The sequence below is a fragment of the Macaca fascicularis genome, chromosome 9 (genome assembly GCF_037993035.2).
Source record: "Macaca fascicularis isolate 582-1 chromosome 9, T2T-MFA8v1.1".
In the NCBI taxonomy this organism is placed as follows: domain Eukaryota; kingdom Metazoa; phylum Chordata; class Mammalia; order Primates; family Cercopithecidae; genus Macaca; species Macaca fascicularis.
Window position 1 is genome coordinate 78,157,641 of NC_088383.1, and position 20,499 is coordinate 78,178,139.

Genomic DNA, 20,499 nt, shown 5'->3' on the forward strand with positions numbered 1-20,499 from the left:
TTGTAGTAAGCCAAGATCATGCCATTGCACTCCAGCCTGGGTGACAGAGTGAGACTTTGTCTCAAATAAAATAAAATGAAAAATAAAAACAAAGCTAATTGCAACCTGTTAAAATTGCTTTCATGTCCCACTAGTAGGTCGGAACCCATGGTTTGTAACAGTGATTATTCTTTAATGGGGTCTTTGTGTATTGGTTGTAACCATATGAAACTATTTTTGCTGTTCCTGTGCATGCCTATTCTGTTTCCCATTTGATCTGCTCTCTAGATTTGTCTGTTCTTCCATCACCATTTAGGCATCTCTACCCACTTAGAAAGACTTTAAGGTGCCACCTTCTCCAAAAAGCCTTTTCTGATTTTTCTCCCAGCCAAAAGAATTATCTTCATCTGCATACAGTACTATAATAGTACCTATATGGAGCTTCATAGTATTTACTGCTTTTATTTATTTATTTATTTCTCAAGAGATGGAGTCTCTGTTGGCCAGGCTAGAGTGCATGGCAGGATCACAGTTCACTGCAACCTCAGACGCCTGGCCTCAAGTTGTCCTGTCACAGCCTCCTGAGTAGCTGGGACTACCAGTGCACACCACTACACCCCGCTAACTAGAAAAAATTTGTTTTTAGAAACAGGGTCATGCTATGTTGGCCAGGGTAGTCTGGAACTTTAGGCCTCACGCAATCCTCCTGCCTCAGCCTCTCAAAGTACTTGGATTACAGGCATGAGGTACCACATCTGGCTGTTTACTGCTTTTTTTCTTTTTCTTTTTTTTGAGATGGAGTCTCACTCTGTTGCCCAGGCTGGAGTGCAGTGGTGAGATCTTGGATCACTATAGCCTCTGCCTTCTGGGTTCCAGTGATTCTCCTGCCTTAGCCTTCCAGGTAGTTGGGATTACAGGTATGCACCACCATGCCTGGCTAATTTTTGTATTTTTAGTAGAGACGAGGTTTCACTGTGTTAGCCAGACTGGTCTCGAACTCCTGACCAGGTGATCCTCCCACCTTGGCCTCCCAAAGTGCTGGGATTACAAGCGTGAGCTACCAAACCCGGCCTGTTTACTGCTTTTTTAAAGCAGCAGTTGTAATTAGTAGGATACTTTAATATTTATCAATATTTTTCATGGATATTTTCTCAAACCCTATAGAGAACCTAGCATAGATAGTCTGTGTTAGCATATGACCCCATGGCAAGTCATTGCCAGAACCCACATTTTCTGATTAGGAATTCTGCAGTTTTCCCGGCCACTATGTGTATCTCCCTTCCCCTGCACCGCCCGGCGTGGTAACATCTTCCAGGTGCTATACAAATGTTCAGAAGCATTACAATTGTCATTGTAAGAAAATCAGGTCATGAGCCAGCTAAGGCTAAGGCTGAAAGCTCTGTGGCATGATGTGACAAGGTGGTCCATCTGGATTCAGTGGACCATATTGCTCATGAAAAAGATGACTTGTAGGCTGGGTATGGTGGCTCATGCCTATAATCCCAGCACTTTGGACGGTTGAGACAGGAGGATCACAAGAGGCCAGGAGTTTGAGACCAGCCTGGGCAACATAGTGAGACCCCATCTCTATAAAAAATAAAATAAAAATTAATGGTAGCTAAATAACTCATGAAACACAAAGAAGGGAAAAGAAAGGCCAGGTGCGGTTGCTCATGCCTGTAATCCCAACACTTTGGGAGGCTGAGGTGGGTGGATCACTTGAGCTGTGGAGTTCGAGACCAGCCTGGCCAACATGGTGAAACCCTGTCTTAAAAAAAAAGGGGGGAACAAAACTAGCCGGGCGAGGTGGCGGGCGCCTGTAGTCCCAGCTACTCGGGAGGCTGAGGCAGGAGAATGGCATAAACCTGGGAGACAGAGCTTGCAGTGAGCTGAGATCCGGCCACTGTACTCCAGCCTGGGTGACAGAGCGAGACTCCGTCTCAAAAAAAAAAAAAAAAGGGGGGGAACAACAGACACTGGGGTCTACTTGAAAGACGAGGATGGGAGGAGGGAGAGAAGTAGAAAAGATAACCATCGGATACTGGACTTAACTGGGTGATGAAATAATGTGTACAACAAACCCCCACGACATGAGTTCACCTATGCAACCAACCTTCACATATGCCCTCAAACCTAAAAGTTTAAACACACACACACACACACACACACACACACACACACACACACACACAAAATAGTTTAGGGAAAAAAGTAATCACAATGCCCCCACCCACACATTGTAACTATTAACATTTTCAAGTACTTTACTCAGTCTCTTACCTATGCATTTATTTTTCTAACTATATATATACGTATATAGGTATATATTCATATTGCTGTATTTATTGGTAAACTAAAACTGGGATCATAAGATGTATATATATATAATTTTTTTTTTTAATAAAAAGCACAAAAATACAAAAAATTAGCTGGGTGTGGTGATGAGCGTCTGTGGTCCCAGCTACTAGGGAGGCTGAGGTGGGAGAATCACTTGAGCCTGGGAGGTGGAAGTTGCAGTGAGCTGAGATCTTGCCACTACTCCAGCATGAGTGACAGAGTGAGACCCTGTCTCAAAAAAAAAAAAAAAGAAAAATCTCTTGTAGCTAATAGGATATGCCTATCTAATTCTACTTGAGTCACTACTGGCCCTTAAGGTGACTAGGGCTCATAATCCTGGGAAATGTGAACCAAGATGGATCCAGGGATGAAGTCTGACTTTTTTTTTTTTTTCCTCTCTGACGTAATCTTGGTATTACAGGCATGCGCCACCACGCCCAGCTAATTTTTGTGTTTTTTGTAGAGATCAGGTTTCACCATGTTAGCCAGACTGGTCTCGAACTTCTGACCGGGTGATCCGCCCGCCTTGGCCTCCCGAGTAGCTGGGACTACAGGCGCGTGCCACCAGGTCTGCCTAAATTTTGTATTTTTAGTAGAGACGGAGTTTCACCATGTTGGTCAGGCTGGTTTCGAACTCCTGACTTCGTGATCTATCCAACTTAGCCTCTCAAAGTACTGGGATTACAGGCATGAGCCACCGCACCCAGCCGAGGTCTGAATTTTAGTGCTTGTGTGGATATTGCTGTAGCACATAATGAAATATTTTTGAATTGTTTTCTTTCTTTTTTCACTTTAGCTTTTTGTAATGAGTTTTATCAACTTGCTTTAGGACGGGCTCTGTGGCTCGGGCCTGTAATCCTAGCACTTTGGGAGGCCGAGATGGGCAGATCCCCAGGTCAAAAGATCAAGACCATTCTGGGCAACATGGTGAAACCCCGTCTTTACTAAAAATACAAACATTAGCTGGGCGGGGTGGCGCTCGCCTGTCATCCCAGCTACTCGGGAGGCTAAGGCAGAAGAATCCCTTGAACCCGGGAGGCAGAGGTTGCAGTGAGCTGAGATCGCGCCACTGCACTCCAACCTGGTGACAGAGCGAGACTCCATCTCAAAAAAAAAAAAAAAAACAAACCCAAAAAACAAAAAAAGTCGTAATTTGGGGCTAACTAGTTTTAGTAGGTTTCTGCCTGCTGTTAATTGCTTCAGATTTTCTAAATTCTTTTGGTCCCCTTTGTGTTTGTGAAGGTGAAGGGGCAGTAGTCAGGCGTGTTATTAGATCAGGCCCCGCCAGCCCGGTGGAAGCAACGTTTGCGTGTGGCCGGCCGCCCCTTGAAATCCGGCCTTCGCGCTCCGGCGAAGCCCCCGGGGCACGGACCGAGGGCCCAGCACTCTGGCTCCTCACACCCGTGGTTTCCATCACGTTCCTTTCCTTCTTGCGGTCCCAGCGGATGCGAGGAGGCTTAGAGACAGGGGGCTTGCTCTCCCGCCCGCCAAAGGCTCCGCGGGTCCCCGCCCGACCTGGGGCGCCGCTCCCCCTGGGGCCGCCCGGGCGCCCTCCCGCCGCCGGGGGCGCTGTGGGCCGCAGCGGGCCTGGCTGCAGATGCGGTGGTGGCCGCCGAGCGCCTGGAGGGAGCTGCTGGCCAGGCCAAGGAAGCCCCAGCCCGAGATCGCACAGCCGCCGCCGCCGCCATGGGTAAGGCGAGCGGGCCGAGACCGAACCCTCGGCCCTCAGTCCCGGGCCGAGGGCTCCGGCCAGGCGGGGTGGACCGTGAGCTGTGGGAGACGCCGAGGCCGGCAGTCGGAACTGGGGCCCGAACCCGGGATGGGCGGGGACTGCCTGGGACTCGGGGGCTCCCGGGGTCGTCATGGCAACGTGCCCCCTCCCTTGTTCCGGCCCGTTCCCGCCCAGGTTCTGAGGCATAGTGGCCGAGGGCTCGAGGTGCCACGGCGTCCAGGAGCGAGGACTGGGCCGGGCAGGGTGTCACTCCGGAGTCGGGGAGCAGTCGGGGAGGGGCGATGACTTTTCAGGTTTGGGGGTGGCGGAGGGAAGACGCATCTCAGGTTTTGGCCTGGGTGCCTGACGCCGAGGGCGGGAGACGGGGAGTGCTGACGCGCAGGAGCCTGGGTGAGCCCGCCGCGATGGTCCTGGGGGGCCCCAGGCCTCTGGGCAGCCTTGCTGGGGGGAAGGGGCAGGAAGAGAAGCAGGGAAGGGGTTGGTCCTGGCAAGGTGCGGGCACTGGCCCTGGGAGTCCTCGCGCGCCTGCGGCCGGGTTTGGGGGTCACGTCCCGGCCGGAGGAGTCCTGGAGCGCAGCCGGGGCGTGGCCGCGGTGTGAGCGCCCCTCGGCGTGGGAACTGCCAGTGCCCAGCACCCATCTGCCTCCCAGCAGCTGCAAAACACCCTTTGTGTGGTTGTGGCATCGCACGTTAGGAATTATGATGGGCTGTGTTAAAAATGAGAGTTGCCACGAATTATGAAACATCAAGTGGTTTCACTCCTGAAAAGTAGTGGGAGTCAGACCACGATGCAGATTTAAAGGAATGTCGTGTGTGGACATTTTTCCACCAGGCAGTTTGGCCACAGCAGTTGTGGCTGTTTGCATTTTAGGTTGCTTAGGATTCAGTGTCAGTCTTCATGCCTAGCTATCTAGAAATCAGAGCTAGAATACTAGATCTTTGGAGACTCTAGGTTTTGTTGTTGTTGTTGTTCAGTGAAGGAAAAACGGACACATTGATGACTTATACATTTGTCAGAGATTATGAAGTGTTATATTAAGTGCTTTGTTTTTCCACACCTTAGTTTTGTCATCTGTGTTTGTTGAAGGTATTTCCACCAGTCACAACAGTGACGAGATGATGGGGAAGCATCTGAATTTCTAAGTAAACAGAATAAAATTTGTGGGAAGGAGGACAATAGTTTTGTGAATTGAAAACATCTTGCTTGATGATACTGTGTCTTCAAAATATCAATTAAAAATCAGGCCTTTTGGAATATACATCTATTAACTTGGTATTCAGACTGGCGCTGTGGCCTTTCTCAACTGTGTGGATGGCTGAGAAGCATTAATGTAAAACTGGTCTCTGCTTTTCTCTTTGAAAATAAAACAGTCATGCAATACAGAACTACAGTCAGAATGAAGAAGCCAGACAGAAAGAGGATAGACTGAAAGAATTGGACGGCTTCTCCTGTCTCCCCTTACTTGTCAGTGTATTTTACCTATCATGTTTGTTGTGGGTGACAGTGGAATCGTAGAATTTTAACTACCTTTATTTTATTGCCAGTTTATTCTGAACGTTTTTGCCTTGGAATTCATCCGTAGATGGTACCTGCTATTCACCTTTTGCATGAGGCCCTTAAACATGTTTTCTTTCAGCCCAAATTTATCTCCACAGAAGATCATTTTAAAAACTCATTCTCTATGAAGAGGTACCAGGAAAGTTAAATAAATACAGGAGAATGACAGATTTGCAGGATCTTGAGAATAATTCATAAACTTTGGCTGGAGTGGTCATGGAGATTTTCTGTTTTCTTTTCTTTTTTTTTTTTTGTGAGACGGAGTCTCACTCTGTCACCAGGTTGGAGCGCAGTGGCGCGATCTCGTCTCACTGCAACCTCTGCCTCCTGGGTTCCAGTGACTCTCCTGCCTCAGCCTCCCAAGTAGCTGAGATTACAGGTGCACACCACCACGCCCAGCTAATTTTTGTATTTTTAGTAGAGACGGGGTTTCACCATGTTGGCCAGGATGGTCTCAATCTCTTGACCTCGTGATCTGCCTGCCTCGGCCTCCCAAAGTGCTGGGATTACAGGTGTGAGCCACCGCGCCCGGCCGGAAATTTTTTACAGTATATGTGAGAGACATAAAGAGAAGTTAATCAAGGGTGTAGTTTAGCTGGGGAGAATTTGTCAACCAAGGAACAGCAAACTACTGTTGGTTTTTATAGGAGAAGGGAAGGGTTTGTGTATTTTTTTCATTGTCATGTCTTGCAAATGATGTTGGATTCCTTTCTTGTGTTTTCAGCTACAAAAGACCCCACAGCTGTAGAGAGAGCAAACTTGTTAAACATGGCTAAACTGAGTATCAAAGGACTCATTGAATCTGCCCTGAGCTTTGGCCGCACTTTGGATTCTGATTATCCCCCCTTGCAGCAATTCTTTGTTGTTATGGAACATTGCCTGAAACACGGTCTTAAAGGTATTGTGAGATTTAAAAAAATTAATTCATTTTAGAATTTCCCCTTTTCCATTTTAAGTGCCCTTGAGAATGGGTTATTTTTTGAGGCCATAATTACTATTACTATGAACTAAAAAATATTGAGTGGATTGATTTTGGGAGAAAATATCTCTTTATGTTTTCTAATAATGGTCTAATAATGATCTTCAGAAAATGCTTAGTTGTTAATGTTTTGTAAACAGAATATTTGATTTTTAAATTTTTTAAACTTACATAATCTGAACTGGTTTCTGTTTTCTAGGACAATTATAGAGTCATATTTTAAAGCTAATGATACTGTTATGAGCTCATTAATACTTCAAACCCTGTTGAAAAGTGCATTGAAATAGTAGATTGTTGAAATAGAAACCTCCTAGATACATACACGAACATATGTAGAAATATCTTCTGGATGGAGTTATTGTAGAAATGTGAGCCATCCTGAAGATGATAACAGCAGATATTGTATTCTACTATCAGCACATATTGAATTATTGTTACATATAAAATGTTTGTTTTATATTTACTTTAAAATATTAATTGCATAATAACTGTGCTTTTACTTATAATAATTGTTCACAGTTTTGGCCTCTAGTTCATATGATGAGTATCTATGTAGAGGGCTGTGTAAGAGTTGTACACTAGAGTGACTATTATAGAGTAAAAGAAGCTTGACTGGCCGGACATGGTGGCTCATGCCTGTAATCCCAGCATATGCCTGTGGTCCCAGCTATTCGGGAGGCTGAAGTGGGAGGATCACCTGAGCCTGAGAAGGTCGAGGCTTCAGTGAGCTGTGATTTTACCACTGTACTCCAGCCTGGGCAACAGAGACCCTGTCTCAAAAAAACAAAAACAAAAACAAAAAAACCAAAGATTTACCTAAACCTTGTTTTAATAAAAAGTACTTCAAAACAAGAAGGAAGCCTTGACATCAAAATTTGAGAAAATCCTATGTGATGTTATTAGCATACTCGTTTCTTTTTCTTTAAAGACTTAAAGCAATTTCTTAAAATATATAAACACTAGCAAACTATACTCTTTTTGTACGTGAATCAAACAACAGAGAAGTACACAGAGCAAAACACGGTTTTTATTCATTCTCTTTTATTAATTTATCTAAAGGAAATTGGGCACCTGTAATCCCAGCACTTTGGGAGGCTGAGGCGAGTGGATCACTTTGAGGTCAGGAGTTTAAGACCAACCTGGCCAGCATGGTGAAAACCCGTCTCTACCAAAATATACAAAAATTAGCCAGACTGGTGATGTTCACCTGTAATCCCAGCTACTCAGGAGGCTGAGGCAAGCGAATCGTTTGAACCTGGGAAGCGGAGGTTGCAGTGAGCTGAGATTGTGCCACTACCCTCCAGCCTGGGGCTACAGAGTGAGACACTGTCTCGAAAGAAAGAAAATGGGAGAATTAGATATTCTCTTATCCCTTTTCTGTTTTTTTTTTTTTCTTTTACTCTAATTGTACTCATGCTATTATTCTGTGACTTCCTTCTTTAAAAAAAAAATGGCTGGGTGCAATGGCTCATGTCTGTAATCTCAGCACTTTGGGAGGCTGAGGCCGACAGATCACTTGAGGTCAGGAGTTCGAGATCAGCCTGGCCAGCATAGTGAAACCCCATGTCTACTAAAAATACAAAAATTAGCTGAATGTGGCACTGCATGCCTGTAGCCCCAGCTACTTGGGAGGCTGAGGCAGGAGAATTGTTTGAACCTGGGAGGCAGAGGTTACAGTGAGCTGAGATCGTGCCACTGCACTCTAGTCTGGGAGAGAGAGTGAGACTCTGTCTCAAAAAAAAGAAATAAATAAAAAATAATAATATAGCTTGGAGATCTTTCCATTTACATAGATGTCTATATCGGAATTATATCAGTATATATATGGCATATTTTATTTAACCATAACCATGCTCCTCTTTTTTTTCTTTTTTGAGATGGGGGTCTCACTCTGTCACCCAGGAGTGCATCTTGATTTTCCCCAAGCCTACTGAAATATAGTTTGCCAAATTATAGCCAAAATAGTTAAATTTAAAACTAGTTTTAGACTGTATTATCCTTTACTTCACAATATATGTTGAACCATGTCCTAGCAGTTATAGGCTTATCTGGATAAATCATTGTAAAGCTACTTTGTGTGTGTGATTTTTCTACCCCCGGGAAAAATTGCCTATCTTGGTTATCCTTGGGTGGTGTATATGATAGGCACCCTTTTTTGCGGGAGATCTGGTCAGTAATAACAAATAAATGTATGGCAATTTCATGGTTTTATATTGACTAAATCTCAGAATAAAATACAAGGAAAAGGAAATTAACAATTTTTCATATTTAAAATTAAAATAACTTCTTAGGCCGGGTGTGGTGGCTCATGCCTGTAATCCCAGCACTTTGGGAGGCTGAGATGGGAGGAACACTTGAGGCCAGGAGTTCAAGACCAGCCGTGTCAACATAGCAAAACTCCATCTCTACTTACTAAAAAAACAAAAAGCAAAAGCATTATTATAAAAAATAAAATAACTTTTTATTTGTGCTATGTTTATTTAATAAACTTATAAAGATCAATCAGCTAGGGCCACTAGCCTTTATTTTGGTACTGGTAGAGAATGAGTGCAGGTATTTTTCACTTTAATTGCCTGACTGCCTATTTGATATGAAAGAATGGTCACTGTGCCTTTTTATCATGCAGGAAAAAAATAGCAGGATGGGCAACAGGATCCTACTTGCACAGGCTCCATATCCACTGGGATATGTAGTGGATAAAAGAGAGGAAAGGTCTCTGAATAATTGTATGTTAAGTTAGAAATGTTGAAACTAAATATTTAAAAATAAGTTACTAAAGTTTTATATGTTGACATTGTGTGTATTATGTGTTTTATGTGTTCTTTTTTTTCAGTAAGAAAATCATTTTTGAGTTATAACAAAACCATCTGGGGCCCTTTGGAACTGGTGGAGAAGTTGTACCCAGAAGCAGAGGAAATAGGAGCCAGTGTCCGGGATCTGCCTGGTCTGAAGTAAGGAGGCCTATTACTTGTTCATCCCTAGCCACAGAAGCGTATTCATTGTACCTCCAAAGTACCTCACACTCTAGCTTATTGTCTTCTCTTAGTCTTAAGTCCCCTTTTTCTAATCCTCTTCTAATAAAATTATGTTCATTCTTTATGGCTCAACTCAAATCCCATTTCCTTTATGAAGTTTTTCTCAGCCCCTTCAATCAGAATTAACCACTCACTGTTCTGCCTTGTATTGTAGGAAATTGAAAGTCCTTTTAAGATAGGATATATCAATTATGCATCTTTGTTTTCTGAGTGTTAAATTAGTTTGACTGTAGTAGAAAGTCAGTAAGTGTTTGATAAAAGACTGATTTAGGCTGAATCCAGGGCACAGGCTCAGGAGATTCCAGTTCTCAGATAAGCCACTTATATACCCTAGGACTGGTGTAAATTACTGTGCTTCCTCTGAAAATTGGTACCTATAATGTCACCAGCCTGTTTCATCAGACAAATGTATGTAAAATATCCTAAAAGTTGGAGTATGTTAGCTAAGAACTCATAAGTATTGAAAATTTTTTATAGGTATAAAGTGTTAAGTCTCAGTTCTTACATTCTTTTTTTTTTTTTTTTGGAGACGGAGCCTTGCTCTGTCGCCCAGGCTGGAGTGCAGTGGTGCGATCTTGGCTCACTGCAACCTCAGCCTCCTGGGTTCAAGTGATTCTCCTGCCTCAACCTCCTGAGTAGCTGGGACTACAGGCACCCGCCACCACGCTGGGCTAATGTTTTTGTATTTTTAGTAGAGATTGGGTTTCACCGTGTTAGCCAGGATGGTCTCGATCTCCTGACCTCTTGATCCGCCCACCTTGGCCTCCCAAAGTGCTGGGATTACAGGCGTGGGCCACCGCACCGGGCCTACTTGGCTAATTTTTGTATTTTTAGTGGAGACAGCGTTTCACCGTGTTGGCCAGGCTGGTCACGAACTCCTGACCTCAAGTGATCCACCTGCCTTGGCCTCCCAAAGTTCTGGGATTGCAAGCGTGAGCCACCATGCCAGGCTGCTTTTGTTTTTAATAACAGATAGAACTTGGGTAAGAGAGGTATGAGATTTAATTTCCTAAATGCAACCGGATTAAAGAAACATTTGAAAACCAGTAAGCAGCACAGTGATTTCTCTTTAATTACTAGCCTGGCACCCTCTTAGCTTTGTTATGATTTCTAGAATTCAGATATAATGTTACCTATGTTTTTGAAGACATTATGGTGCTTTATTGTTGAAACAATTTTTTTTTTTGAGACTGAGTGTTGCCTTGTTGCCCAGGCTGGAATGCAATGGTGCAATCTTGCCTCACTGTAACCTCCGCCTCCTGGGTTCAAGTGATTCTCCTGCCTCAGCCTCCTGAGTAGCTGGGATTATAGACAACCACCACCAAGTCCAGCTATTTTTTTGTATTTTTAGTAGAGATGGGGTTTCACCATGTTGGCCAGGATTCTTTCGAACTCCTGACCTTGTGATCTGCTCGCCTTGGCCTCCCAAAGTGCTGGGATTACAGGCATGAGCCACTGAGCCCAGCCTGGTGAAGTTTTAATATTTATTTTTAGAGGGCTAAGCCCATTCAGGCTAAATATTTCTTTTCTTTTTTCTGAGACAGTGTCTCACTCTGTCGCCCAGGCTTGAGTACAGTGAATCACTGTTCACTACAGCCGGTGCCTACTGGGCTTAAACAGCCCTCCTGCTTCAGCCTCCTGAGTAGCTGGGACTACAGGCACATACCTGGCATTTTGATTTTTTAATTTTAATTTTTTTGACTTAATTTTTTTTTTTTTTTATAGAGACAGGGTCTCCCTATGTTGTCCAGGCTGTCCTCTAACTCCTGGACTCAAGTGATCCTCCACCTTAACCTCTCAAAGTGTAGGGATGACAGGTGTCAGCCACCATGTCCACCTAAACATTTCTTATAGAAGTATTCTCACCACAGTCCTGCACTGCATAACATTTCATTCAATGATAGTGGTTCCATAAGATTATAATACTCTATTTTTACTTTACCATTTCCATGTTTAGATATACAAATACTTAACAATTGTATAGCAATTGCCTACAGCATTCAGTACAGTAGCACGCTATATAGGTTTGCAACCTAGGAACAATAGGGTATACTATATGGTGTAGGTGTGTATACCATCTAGGTTTGCAAATGTACACTCCATGATGAAATCACCTAACAACGCATTTTTCTGAGCGTATCCCTGTCATTAAGCGACACACTATTGTGTTTAGAGTCATTTTTTCCAAGACATTAAGTAGTACCTACATGTCCTACAGGAGGAGCAGATTTACCCAGCTCTCAGGGATTGGTCTGTGTGCTCAAAAAGATAAACCTATAAAAATGAAAACAAAACTATTATAAAAATGCCCTTCTTCCTTGTTAATGTGTACCTCTCGAGATAGAAGATGTGATCTTTGGGCTAGGGCTGTTTTCTGATCAATTGGTTCTTCTCTTTAGGACCCCTCTGGGTCGAGCAAGAGCATGGCTTCGATTAGCCCTTATGCAAAAAAAAATGGCCGATTACTTACGTTGCTTGATTATTCAGAGGGATCTCTTAAGGTTAGTACTATTAAGTCGTGATCTTTTCATTTTTAATTTTATTTATATGCTGTCTTCCAAAAAGGATTTAAGATGTAATATGAAAGGATATGTAACATATAATAAAATGATATAAAATAAAAGGAGGAGCAAAATGAGACAGAAAAACATGATGGAGGCATAACATGGATCAGGAACTAGCCTTATATATGAATACCATAAGCTTGTTATCAGCCAGGATGGGGAAATTTATATATATTACATTTCTTCCTCTTTGTTTAAAATTTTTTTCTTTTCCCCTGCCTGGAAACTGCTATATATAGTACATTTCTCAATTAGTTTTATTTTTCTGAATATGGTTAATTCTATGGATAAAAATTTGTGTTGGAATTTGGGGCTTTAATTTCATAGGCTTTTTGTTTTTTGGGTTTTTTTAGAATTTGAATATCCATATTATTGCTTCAGCTGTATTGTGGGCACACTTTAAATTGAAGGCCAAACATTTATTTTGGCTGGGTGTGGTGGCTCATGCCTGTAATCCCAGCACTGTGGGAGGCCAAGGCGGGTGGATCATTTGAGGTCAGGAGTTCAAGACCAATGTGGTGAAACCCCGTCTCTACTAAAAACACAAAAATTAGCTGGGTGTGGTGGCACATGCCTGTAATCTCAGCTACTTGGGAGGCTGAGGCAGGAGAACTGCTTGAACCCGGTAGAGGGAGGTTGCAGTGACCTGAGATTGTGCCACTGCACTCCAGCCTGGGTGATAGAGTGAGGCCCTGTCTCAAAAAAATAAAATAAAATGAAGGCCAAACATTTATTTAAGACAGACTTTTAGAGCAAGGCAATCAGTTCTCCAAGGGAGTGGGCCCATGGTGGCCCTCCATTCATTCTTGTTCTGTTAGAGTGCCTCTCTGATGTTGTGGAGAATTTAGTCCTGGTTTTGGTTTTACTTGTGACTCTGATTTTACATTGTGGTTTTCCCAGTTGTTAAACGAGAATGACCATATGTTAAGTACCCACAGCTTCTCAGTATTCTGAAGGATAATAAAAGTGATTAAATAATGTACATGGGACTTATTAAAGAAGGCATGAGACAGTGATAACTACTTCTCTGAATGTATGTTGATGAGACTTAGTTTTTGGACCATCGTATTTCTTTCACAACTCTCTTTTTGAACAGTTTTTAGAATGTAGATATCCCAAAGTGTCTTTAATTTATAATCATCTATTAAGATTTATAATACACCTATCAAATGCATTGACTTGAACATGGGCTTTGAAATGTTGCATATGTTCATTTTCTTCGTTAGTCTTTATCCCAAGGTCTTAATAAATCTGAGGATTGAAAGTTTAACTTTAATAAAATATATCATAATCAGATCAGCAGCAGTCACTATATCCGCCTGAGTCAGAAATATCCCAGGGCTTAGTGTTGCCTCTCTTTATTTTTATTTTTTTGAGACGGAGTCTTGTTCTGTTGCCCAGGCTGGAGTGCGGCGGCGTGATCTTGGCTTACTGCAACCTCTGCCTCTTGGGTTCAGGCAATTCTCCTGCCTCAGTCTCCTGAGTAGCTGGAATTACAGGCATGTGCCACTACGCCTGGCTAATTTTTGTATTTTTAGTAGAGGTGGTGTTTCACCATGTTGGCCAGGTTGGTCTTGAACTCCTGACCTCAAGTGATCTTCCTGCCTTGGCCTCTCAAAATGCTGGGATTACAGGCATGAGGCACCGTGTCTGGTGCCACTTTTTCTTTTCATCCCTTTTTGCTCCTCTTTTCTCTCTCTCAAAACATTTTTTCCTCTTTTATCTCCTTCAGTCCTTTTGATTTTTCAATAGAGACATTTAAATTTAAAAAATATAAAAAGTTATTCACATGTGTAAAGCCTAATTTGAAGGTACCTAACTGAGATGGCTTCCATTTCTGTAAGGCAGAAGATTAGGAAGATAACGGTGATTTTAAATTTTAGTTTTTGAAATAAATTTGTGATTTAAAGTCCTTATTTTTTAAATTCACAGTGAGTTTTATGAGTATCATGCACTAATGATGGAAGAAGAAGGAGCAGTAATTGTTGGGCTGCTGGTTGGCCTGAATGTGATCGATGCTAATCTGTGTGTGAAGGGAGAGGATTTAGACTCACAAGTAAGTGAAAGTGATTAGTGCCAAATGCAGAGTGTTTTCAGTTTGCACAGTTCCTCCTTGATCAGGTGTCATTTGAAGTTGTAAACAGGACTGTTAAACACTAAAGGAATATTAAGAGTGACATTCAGTAAAGGTACTTCTGATAAAGTATTTTCTCCCCTTTAAATAAAAAAAAATCTTTATTTACTTCAGGTTGGAGTGATTGATTTTTCTATGTATTTAAAGAATGAAGAAGATATTGGAAATAAAGAAAGGTATGCTTTTCATAAGTTATTTCACATATTGGGTTCTTTATATAGCTCTTTACAAATCATTATAAGATCCATCTATCTACAGTGTGGTTTTATTTTGTTGTTTTCCCCCCTGTGACTTCTTCATTTCATTTTCACTTCCATTACAAGCTTTACAAAGCAGATTATGGAAAATCACTTAGGAGAAGGAGATTTTATTAATTGTATGAAGTGGGACCGTTGGTTATAACTGTAGTTTCTGAGACCCATTTTAATAACTGTTTTTTGGAATAAAAGAGATGAAAGCTTATTATTTACAAGTTTGCAAATACTGGTTTACTTCAAGATCGAACTATGTTTTTTTTTGTTTTTTTTTGTTTGTTTCTTTCTTTTTTGAGACAGAGTCTTGTTCTGTTGCCCTGGCTGGAATGCAGTGGTTCGATCTTGGCTCACTGCAACCTCCGCCTCCTGGGTTCAAGTGATTCTCCTTCCTCAGCCTCCCCAGTAGCTGGGATTACAGGCACCCGCCACCATGCCTGGCTAATTTTTGTTATTTTTAGTAGAGACAGGGTTTTACCACATTGGCCAGACTGGTTTTGAACTCCTGGACTCAAGTGACCTACCTGCCTTGGCCTCCCAAAGTGCTGGGATTACAGGGGTGAGCCACCGTGCCTGGCCCTAATTATGTTTAAATTTAAAATACACTAATGGTATTGTTAAGTCTATTATTGACAAGTGATTTATTCAACAAAGGTTATAGATTCTTAGTACATAGCTTACTGTTATTCTTATGTTTTATTTTAAAGGCAAGACACTTTTATTATTTTAGTTTTATAATTTTAGATGATTTAGATTTTTTTTACTTAATAAATACCTTTTAAACTAGCACAAAGCTACTTTTTTCCTCATTTAGGAATGTTCAAATTGCTGCCATATTGGACCAAAAGAATTATGTTGAAGAATTAAATAGACAACTGAAGTAAGTATTATGGATACTTAGCACATTGATGAATATTGTCTTAGGTTTTTGTTTTTGTTTTTTTCCCTTCAGTTCAGCTTACCCTATTCCTTTCTTCTAAGAGTCTTTGAGAAGGGGTTGAGGGGATAGAGAGAAAATGGAAAGTAAGAATACAGATAATTATTGGAGATAATTCGTTTTAAGCAGAAAATGAGAGTCAGGGTTTTTTTTTTTTTTTTGAGATGAAGTCTCACTCTTGCCAGGCTGGAGTGCAGTGGCGTGATCCCGGCTCACTGCAACCTCCGCCTCCCAGGTTCAAGTGATTCTCCTGCCTCAGCCTCCTGAGTAGCTGGGACTATAGGAGTGCACCACCACGCCTGGCTAATTTTTTTTTTTCTTTTTTTTGTATTTTAGTAGAGATGGGGTTTCACCATGTTGGCCAGGCTGCTCTCAATCTCCTGACCTCATGATCCGCCCACCTTGGCCTCCCAAAGTGCTGAGATTACAGGCGTGAACCACCACGTCCGGCCCGAGAGTCAGATTTTAAAAAAGAATCTTCATCGGATTTAAATAGAAGTTAAAACTTATTGCTGTACCCTTACAAAAAAGTCTAGATAAGGTAAAAGTTTGTTATCATTTTGATGATTCAAAAATTCATTTTTCCTACTTCAGAAGGCTTCATATGTAAATGTGGCTGTCTGTCATCATTCTATGGTGGAAGTTTTTGCCTTCTTACATCGTCAACTGGTCTTTTTTTTTTTTTGAGATGGAGTCTCACTCTGTCCCCCTGGCTGGAGTGCAGTGGCCGGATCTCAGCTCACTGCAAGCTCCGCCTCCTGGGTTCAGGCCATTCTCCTGCCTCAGCCTCCCGAGTAGCTGGCACTACAGGCGCCCGCCACCTCGCCCGGCTAGTTTTTTTGTATTTTTTAGTAGAGATGGGGTTTCACTGTGTTAGCCAGGATGGTCTCGATCTCCTGACCTCGTGATCCACCCGTCTCGGCCTCCCAAAGTGCTGGGATTACAGGCTTGAGCCACCGCGCCCGGCCGTCAACTGGTCATTGAAGCCATCAGTGAATACTCTTGTTGCGAATTTTTGAGACCTGTATGTAAAATAGTAAAATGCAGTTCTAATAGAAATATACGAGATGCGGCCAGGTGCAGTGGCTCATGCCTGTAATCCCACTTTGGGAGGCCGAGGCAGGTGGATCACCTGAGGTCAGGAGTTCGAGACCAGCCTGACCAGTATGGTGAAACCTCGTCTCTACTAAAAAATAGAAAAAATAGCCAGGTGTGGTGGCAGGCACCTGTAATCCCAGCTATTCTGGAGGATGAGGCAGGAGAATCGCTTGAATCCGGGAGGTGGAGGTTGCAGTGAGTCAAGGTTGTGCCATCGCACTCCAGCTTGGGCAACAAGAGTGAAATGTGAAACTCCGTCTCAACAAAAAAGAAAGAAAGAAAGAAATACATGAGACGCGTAGGGGTTTTTTTGTTGTTGTTTTTGTTTTTGTTTTTTTTGAGGTGGAGTCTTGCTCTGTCGCACAAGCTGGAGTGCAATGGCACCATCTCAGCTCACTGCAACCTCTGCCTGCCCTCAGGGTTCTAGCTACCCCCAGGATTCTCCTACCTCACCTTCCCGAGTAGCTGGGATTACCATGCCCACTACCACGCCTGGCTAATTTTTTTGTATTAGTAGAAACGGGGTTTCTCCATGTTGACCAGGCTGGTCTCAAACTGCTGACCTCAGGTGATCCACTAACCTCTGCCTCACAAAGTCCTAGGATTACAAGCATGAGCCACCATGCCTGGCCTTTTTTTTTTTTTTTTTTGAGACAGGGTCTCACCCTGTTGCCCAGGCTGGTGGGTGGAGGGCAGTGGCACAATCAGGCTCACCACAGCCTTGACCTTTCAGGCTCAAGCGGTCCTCCTGCCTCAGCCTCCAAAGTAGCTGGGACGACAAGTGTGCACCACCGTGCCTGGTAATTTTAGATTTTTTCATAGAGATGGGGTCTCATTGTGTTGCTCAGGCTGGTCTTCAACTCCTGGGTTAAAGCAGTCCTCCCATCTCAGGCTCCCAAAGTACTGAAATTACAGGCATGAGCCATTTTGCCCAGCCACATAGGTAATTTAAAACTTCTGGCCGGGCGTGGTGGCTCAAGCCTGTAATCCCAGCACTTTGGGAGGCCGAGGCGGGCGGATCACAAGGTCAGGAGATCGAGACCACAGTGAAACCCCGTCTCTACTAAAAATACAAAAAATTAGCCGGGCGCGGTGGCGGGCGCCTGTAGTCCCAGCTACTCAGGAGGCTGAGGCAGGAGAATGGCGGGAACCCGGGAGGCGGAGCTTGCAGTGAGCCGAGATCGCGCCACTGCACTCCAGCCTGGGCAACAGCGTGAGACTCCGTCTCAAAAAAAAAAAAAAAAAAAAAAAAAAAAAAAAAAAAAAAAAACTTCTGGTAACTACAATAAAAATTTAAAAAAAAACCCCAAAAATTAAAAATATATTTTAGTTTACCCAGTATTCCCCAAATATTATTCCAACATGCAATCAATATAAAAAATTAGGGAACAGGCACAGTGTCTCACTCCTGTAATCCCAGCACTTTGGGAGGCCGAAGTTTGTGGATCACTTGAGATCAGGAGTTTGAGACCAGCCTGGCCAATATGGTAAAACCCTGTCTCTACTAAAAAATACAAAAATTAGCCAGGCATGGTGGCATGTGCCTGTAGTTCCAGCTATTCGGGAGGCTGAGGTAGGAGAATCGCTTGAACCTGGGAGGTGGAGATTGCAGTGAACCGAGATCACGCCATTGTACTCCAGCCTGGTGACATAATGAGACTCTATCTCAAAAAAAAAAAAAAAAAATAGGCCAGGTGTGATGGCTCACGCATGTAATCCCAGCACTTTGGGAGGCTAAGGCAAGAGGATCTCTTGAGCCCCGGACTTCAAGGCTGTAGTGAACTATGATCGCACCACTGCATTCCAGCCTCGGTGACACAGTGAGACCTTGTCTCAAAAAAAAAAAAAAAATTATTATTAGCCTGGCATGGTGGTGCATGTCTGTAGTCCTAGCTACTTTGAGGCTGAGGCGAGAGGATCACCTGAGCCCAGGAGTTTGAGATCAGCCTGGGCAACATAATGAGACCCCCATCTCTTAAAAAACAATTATTATTGATAACATATTTTACACTCTTTTTTTTTGGCACTGTATACAAAGTCCAATATGTATTTTACCCTTATAGCACATTTCAATTTGGACTAGCCACATTTTAAGTGTTTAGTAGCCACATGTGGCTCATGGCGGCCATACTGGACAGCACAGGTATAGTGAGTAATATGTGCTATCTAATTAGAAATGAACTGTTCTCGTTAATTACATTTAATAATTAGTAAAATACCTTTCTTTGGGTGATAGGATTATGAATAATTTTTATTTTATTCTTTGTACTTTTCTATATTTTCTGAGTACTACTCAATGAATATGTATTATAATCAGAAGATACAATTAAACATTTTCCCATTTTAGGACAAGAAACTAATAAGCTGTGACTCTTGCTTTTCTTCTAAAATTGTAGAAATAGGAAAGACTTCATATCGATCTTTTTTAAATGGAGTTTTAATAGAAATCATAGGAAATACACGTATATTTTGTAATTTGTGTTTCTGAGATTGTATTTCTAAATGCAAACTTGTAGTTGCTTAATTATGTTAAAACTTCTAATCATTTTTTGGTAACAGGTAATATTAATATATTTATATGGCTCAAACTTCGAAAGGCACGAAAGGAACATAAAACAAAAGTCTCCCTCTCCCTGATCTTCATCCATCTAGTTTCCCTCTTCACAAGCAATTAATATATTAAGTTCTTGTGTATACAGAGATACTTTATGCTCATAGCAATAATATGTATATATATTCTCATATCTCTTCCCCCTCCCTCTTCTTGCATATTAGGTAGCACACTTTCACACTACTCTATACCTTACTATTTTCACTTAACTTTTTTTTTTTGAGACAAAATCTCTTTGTGTTGTCCCTGGCTTGGGTGCAGTGGTGCAGTCTCAGCTCGCTGCAACCTCCACCTTACTGGGCTTAAGCGATCCGCCCGCCTGGGCCTCCCAAAGTTCTGGGATTACAGGTGTGAGCCACTATGCCTGGCCAACAATTTATCTTGGGGTTATTCCACTCAGTTCAAAAGAATTTTCTTTTTTTTTTTTGAGACAGAGTTTCACTCTTTCACCCAGGCTGGAGTGCAGTGGCGTGATCTCGGCTCACTGCAACCTCCGCCTTCCAGTTTCACATGATTCTTCTGCCTCAGGCTCCCGAGTAGGTGGGATTACAGGTACTCGCCACCATGCCCGGCTAATTTTTGTATGTTTAGTAGAGATGGGGTTTCACCATATTGGCCGGGCTGGTCTTGAACTCCTAACCTCATGATCCACCCGCCTTGGCCTCCCAAAGTGCTGGGATTACAGCGTGAGCCACCGCGGCTGGTCCAGTTCAAAAGAATTTTCTCATTCTCAGTTGTTTAAATCATGTGTGTTAATCAGTTACAGCAATACTGGTGTCTGACTTTTGTATACCTTATGTTTTATAAATGTTTCATTGCACCGGGAGCAGTGGCCCATGCTGTAATCCAGCATGTTAGGAGGCTGAGATAGGAGGATCACTTGAGCTCAGGAGTCTGAGACCAGCCTGGGCAACATGGTGAGACCTTGTCTCTATACACCCAAAACAGTACAAAAAATTAGCTTGTCATGGTGTTGTGCGCCTGTAGTGTCAGCTACTCAGGAGGCTGAGATGGGAAGATCACTTGAACTTTGGAGGTTGAGGCTACACTGAGCTGAGATTGTGGCACTGCACAATAGAAATCATATCGATCATTAAATCATTTATTTATTTATTTCAAAATAAATAAATAAATAAAGATAAAAGTGTTTCATTGCTTTTGGTTTTTCTTTTTTTTCTTTCTTTCTTTCTTTTTTTTTTTTTTGAGACAGGGTTCTCACTCTGTCAACGCAGGCTGGAGTGCAGTGGCCTGATCTTGGCTCACTGCAACCTCTGCCTCCAAGCT

The 20,499-nt window shown here is 42.6% G+C and overlaps 1 protein-coding gene across 23 annotated transcripts in view; it reads left to right on the forward strand.

The window, feature by feature from the left end:
• Nucleotides 1-3,911: 3,911 nt before the first annotated feature.
• Nucleotides 3,912-20,499, forward strand: part of RUFY2 (RUN and FYVE domain containing 2) — a 63,810-nt gene continuing 47,222 nt past the window's right edge. For 12 of the 23 annotated variants that reach the window (XR_012417866.1, XR_012417868.1, XR_012417869.1 and 9 more), the window contains exons 1-7: nucleotides 3,912-4,438; nucleotides 6,331-6,504; nucleotides 9,419-9,536; nucleotides 12,020-12,121; nucleotides 14,117-14,240; nucleotides 14,433-14,494; nucleotides 15,384-15,449. Coding sequence is in view for 7 of the 23 variants with exons in the window: in XM_005565693.5 (XP_005565750.1) it covers nucleotides 4,330-4,438; nucleotides 6,331-6,504; nucleotides 9,419-9,536; nucleotides 12,020-12,121; nucleotides 14,117-14,240; nucleotides 14,433-14,494; nucleotides 15,384-15,449 (755 nt within the window). In the remaining 16 variants the exon portion in view is untranslated. The remainder of the gene's footprint in view (nucleotides 4,439-6,330; nucleotides 6,505-9,418; nucleotides 9,537-12,019; nucleotides 12,122-14,116; nucleotides 14,241-14,432; nucleotides 14,495-15,383; nucleotides 15,450-20,499) is intronic. The other 11 variants (XR_012417871.1, XR_012417875.1, XR_012417876.1 and 8 more) reach the window with 2 other exon arrangements.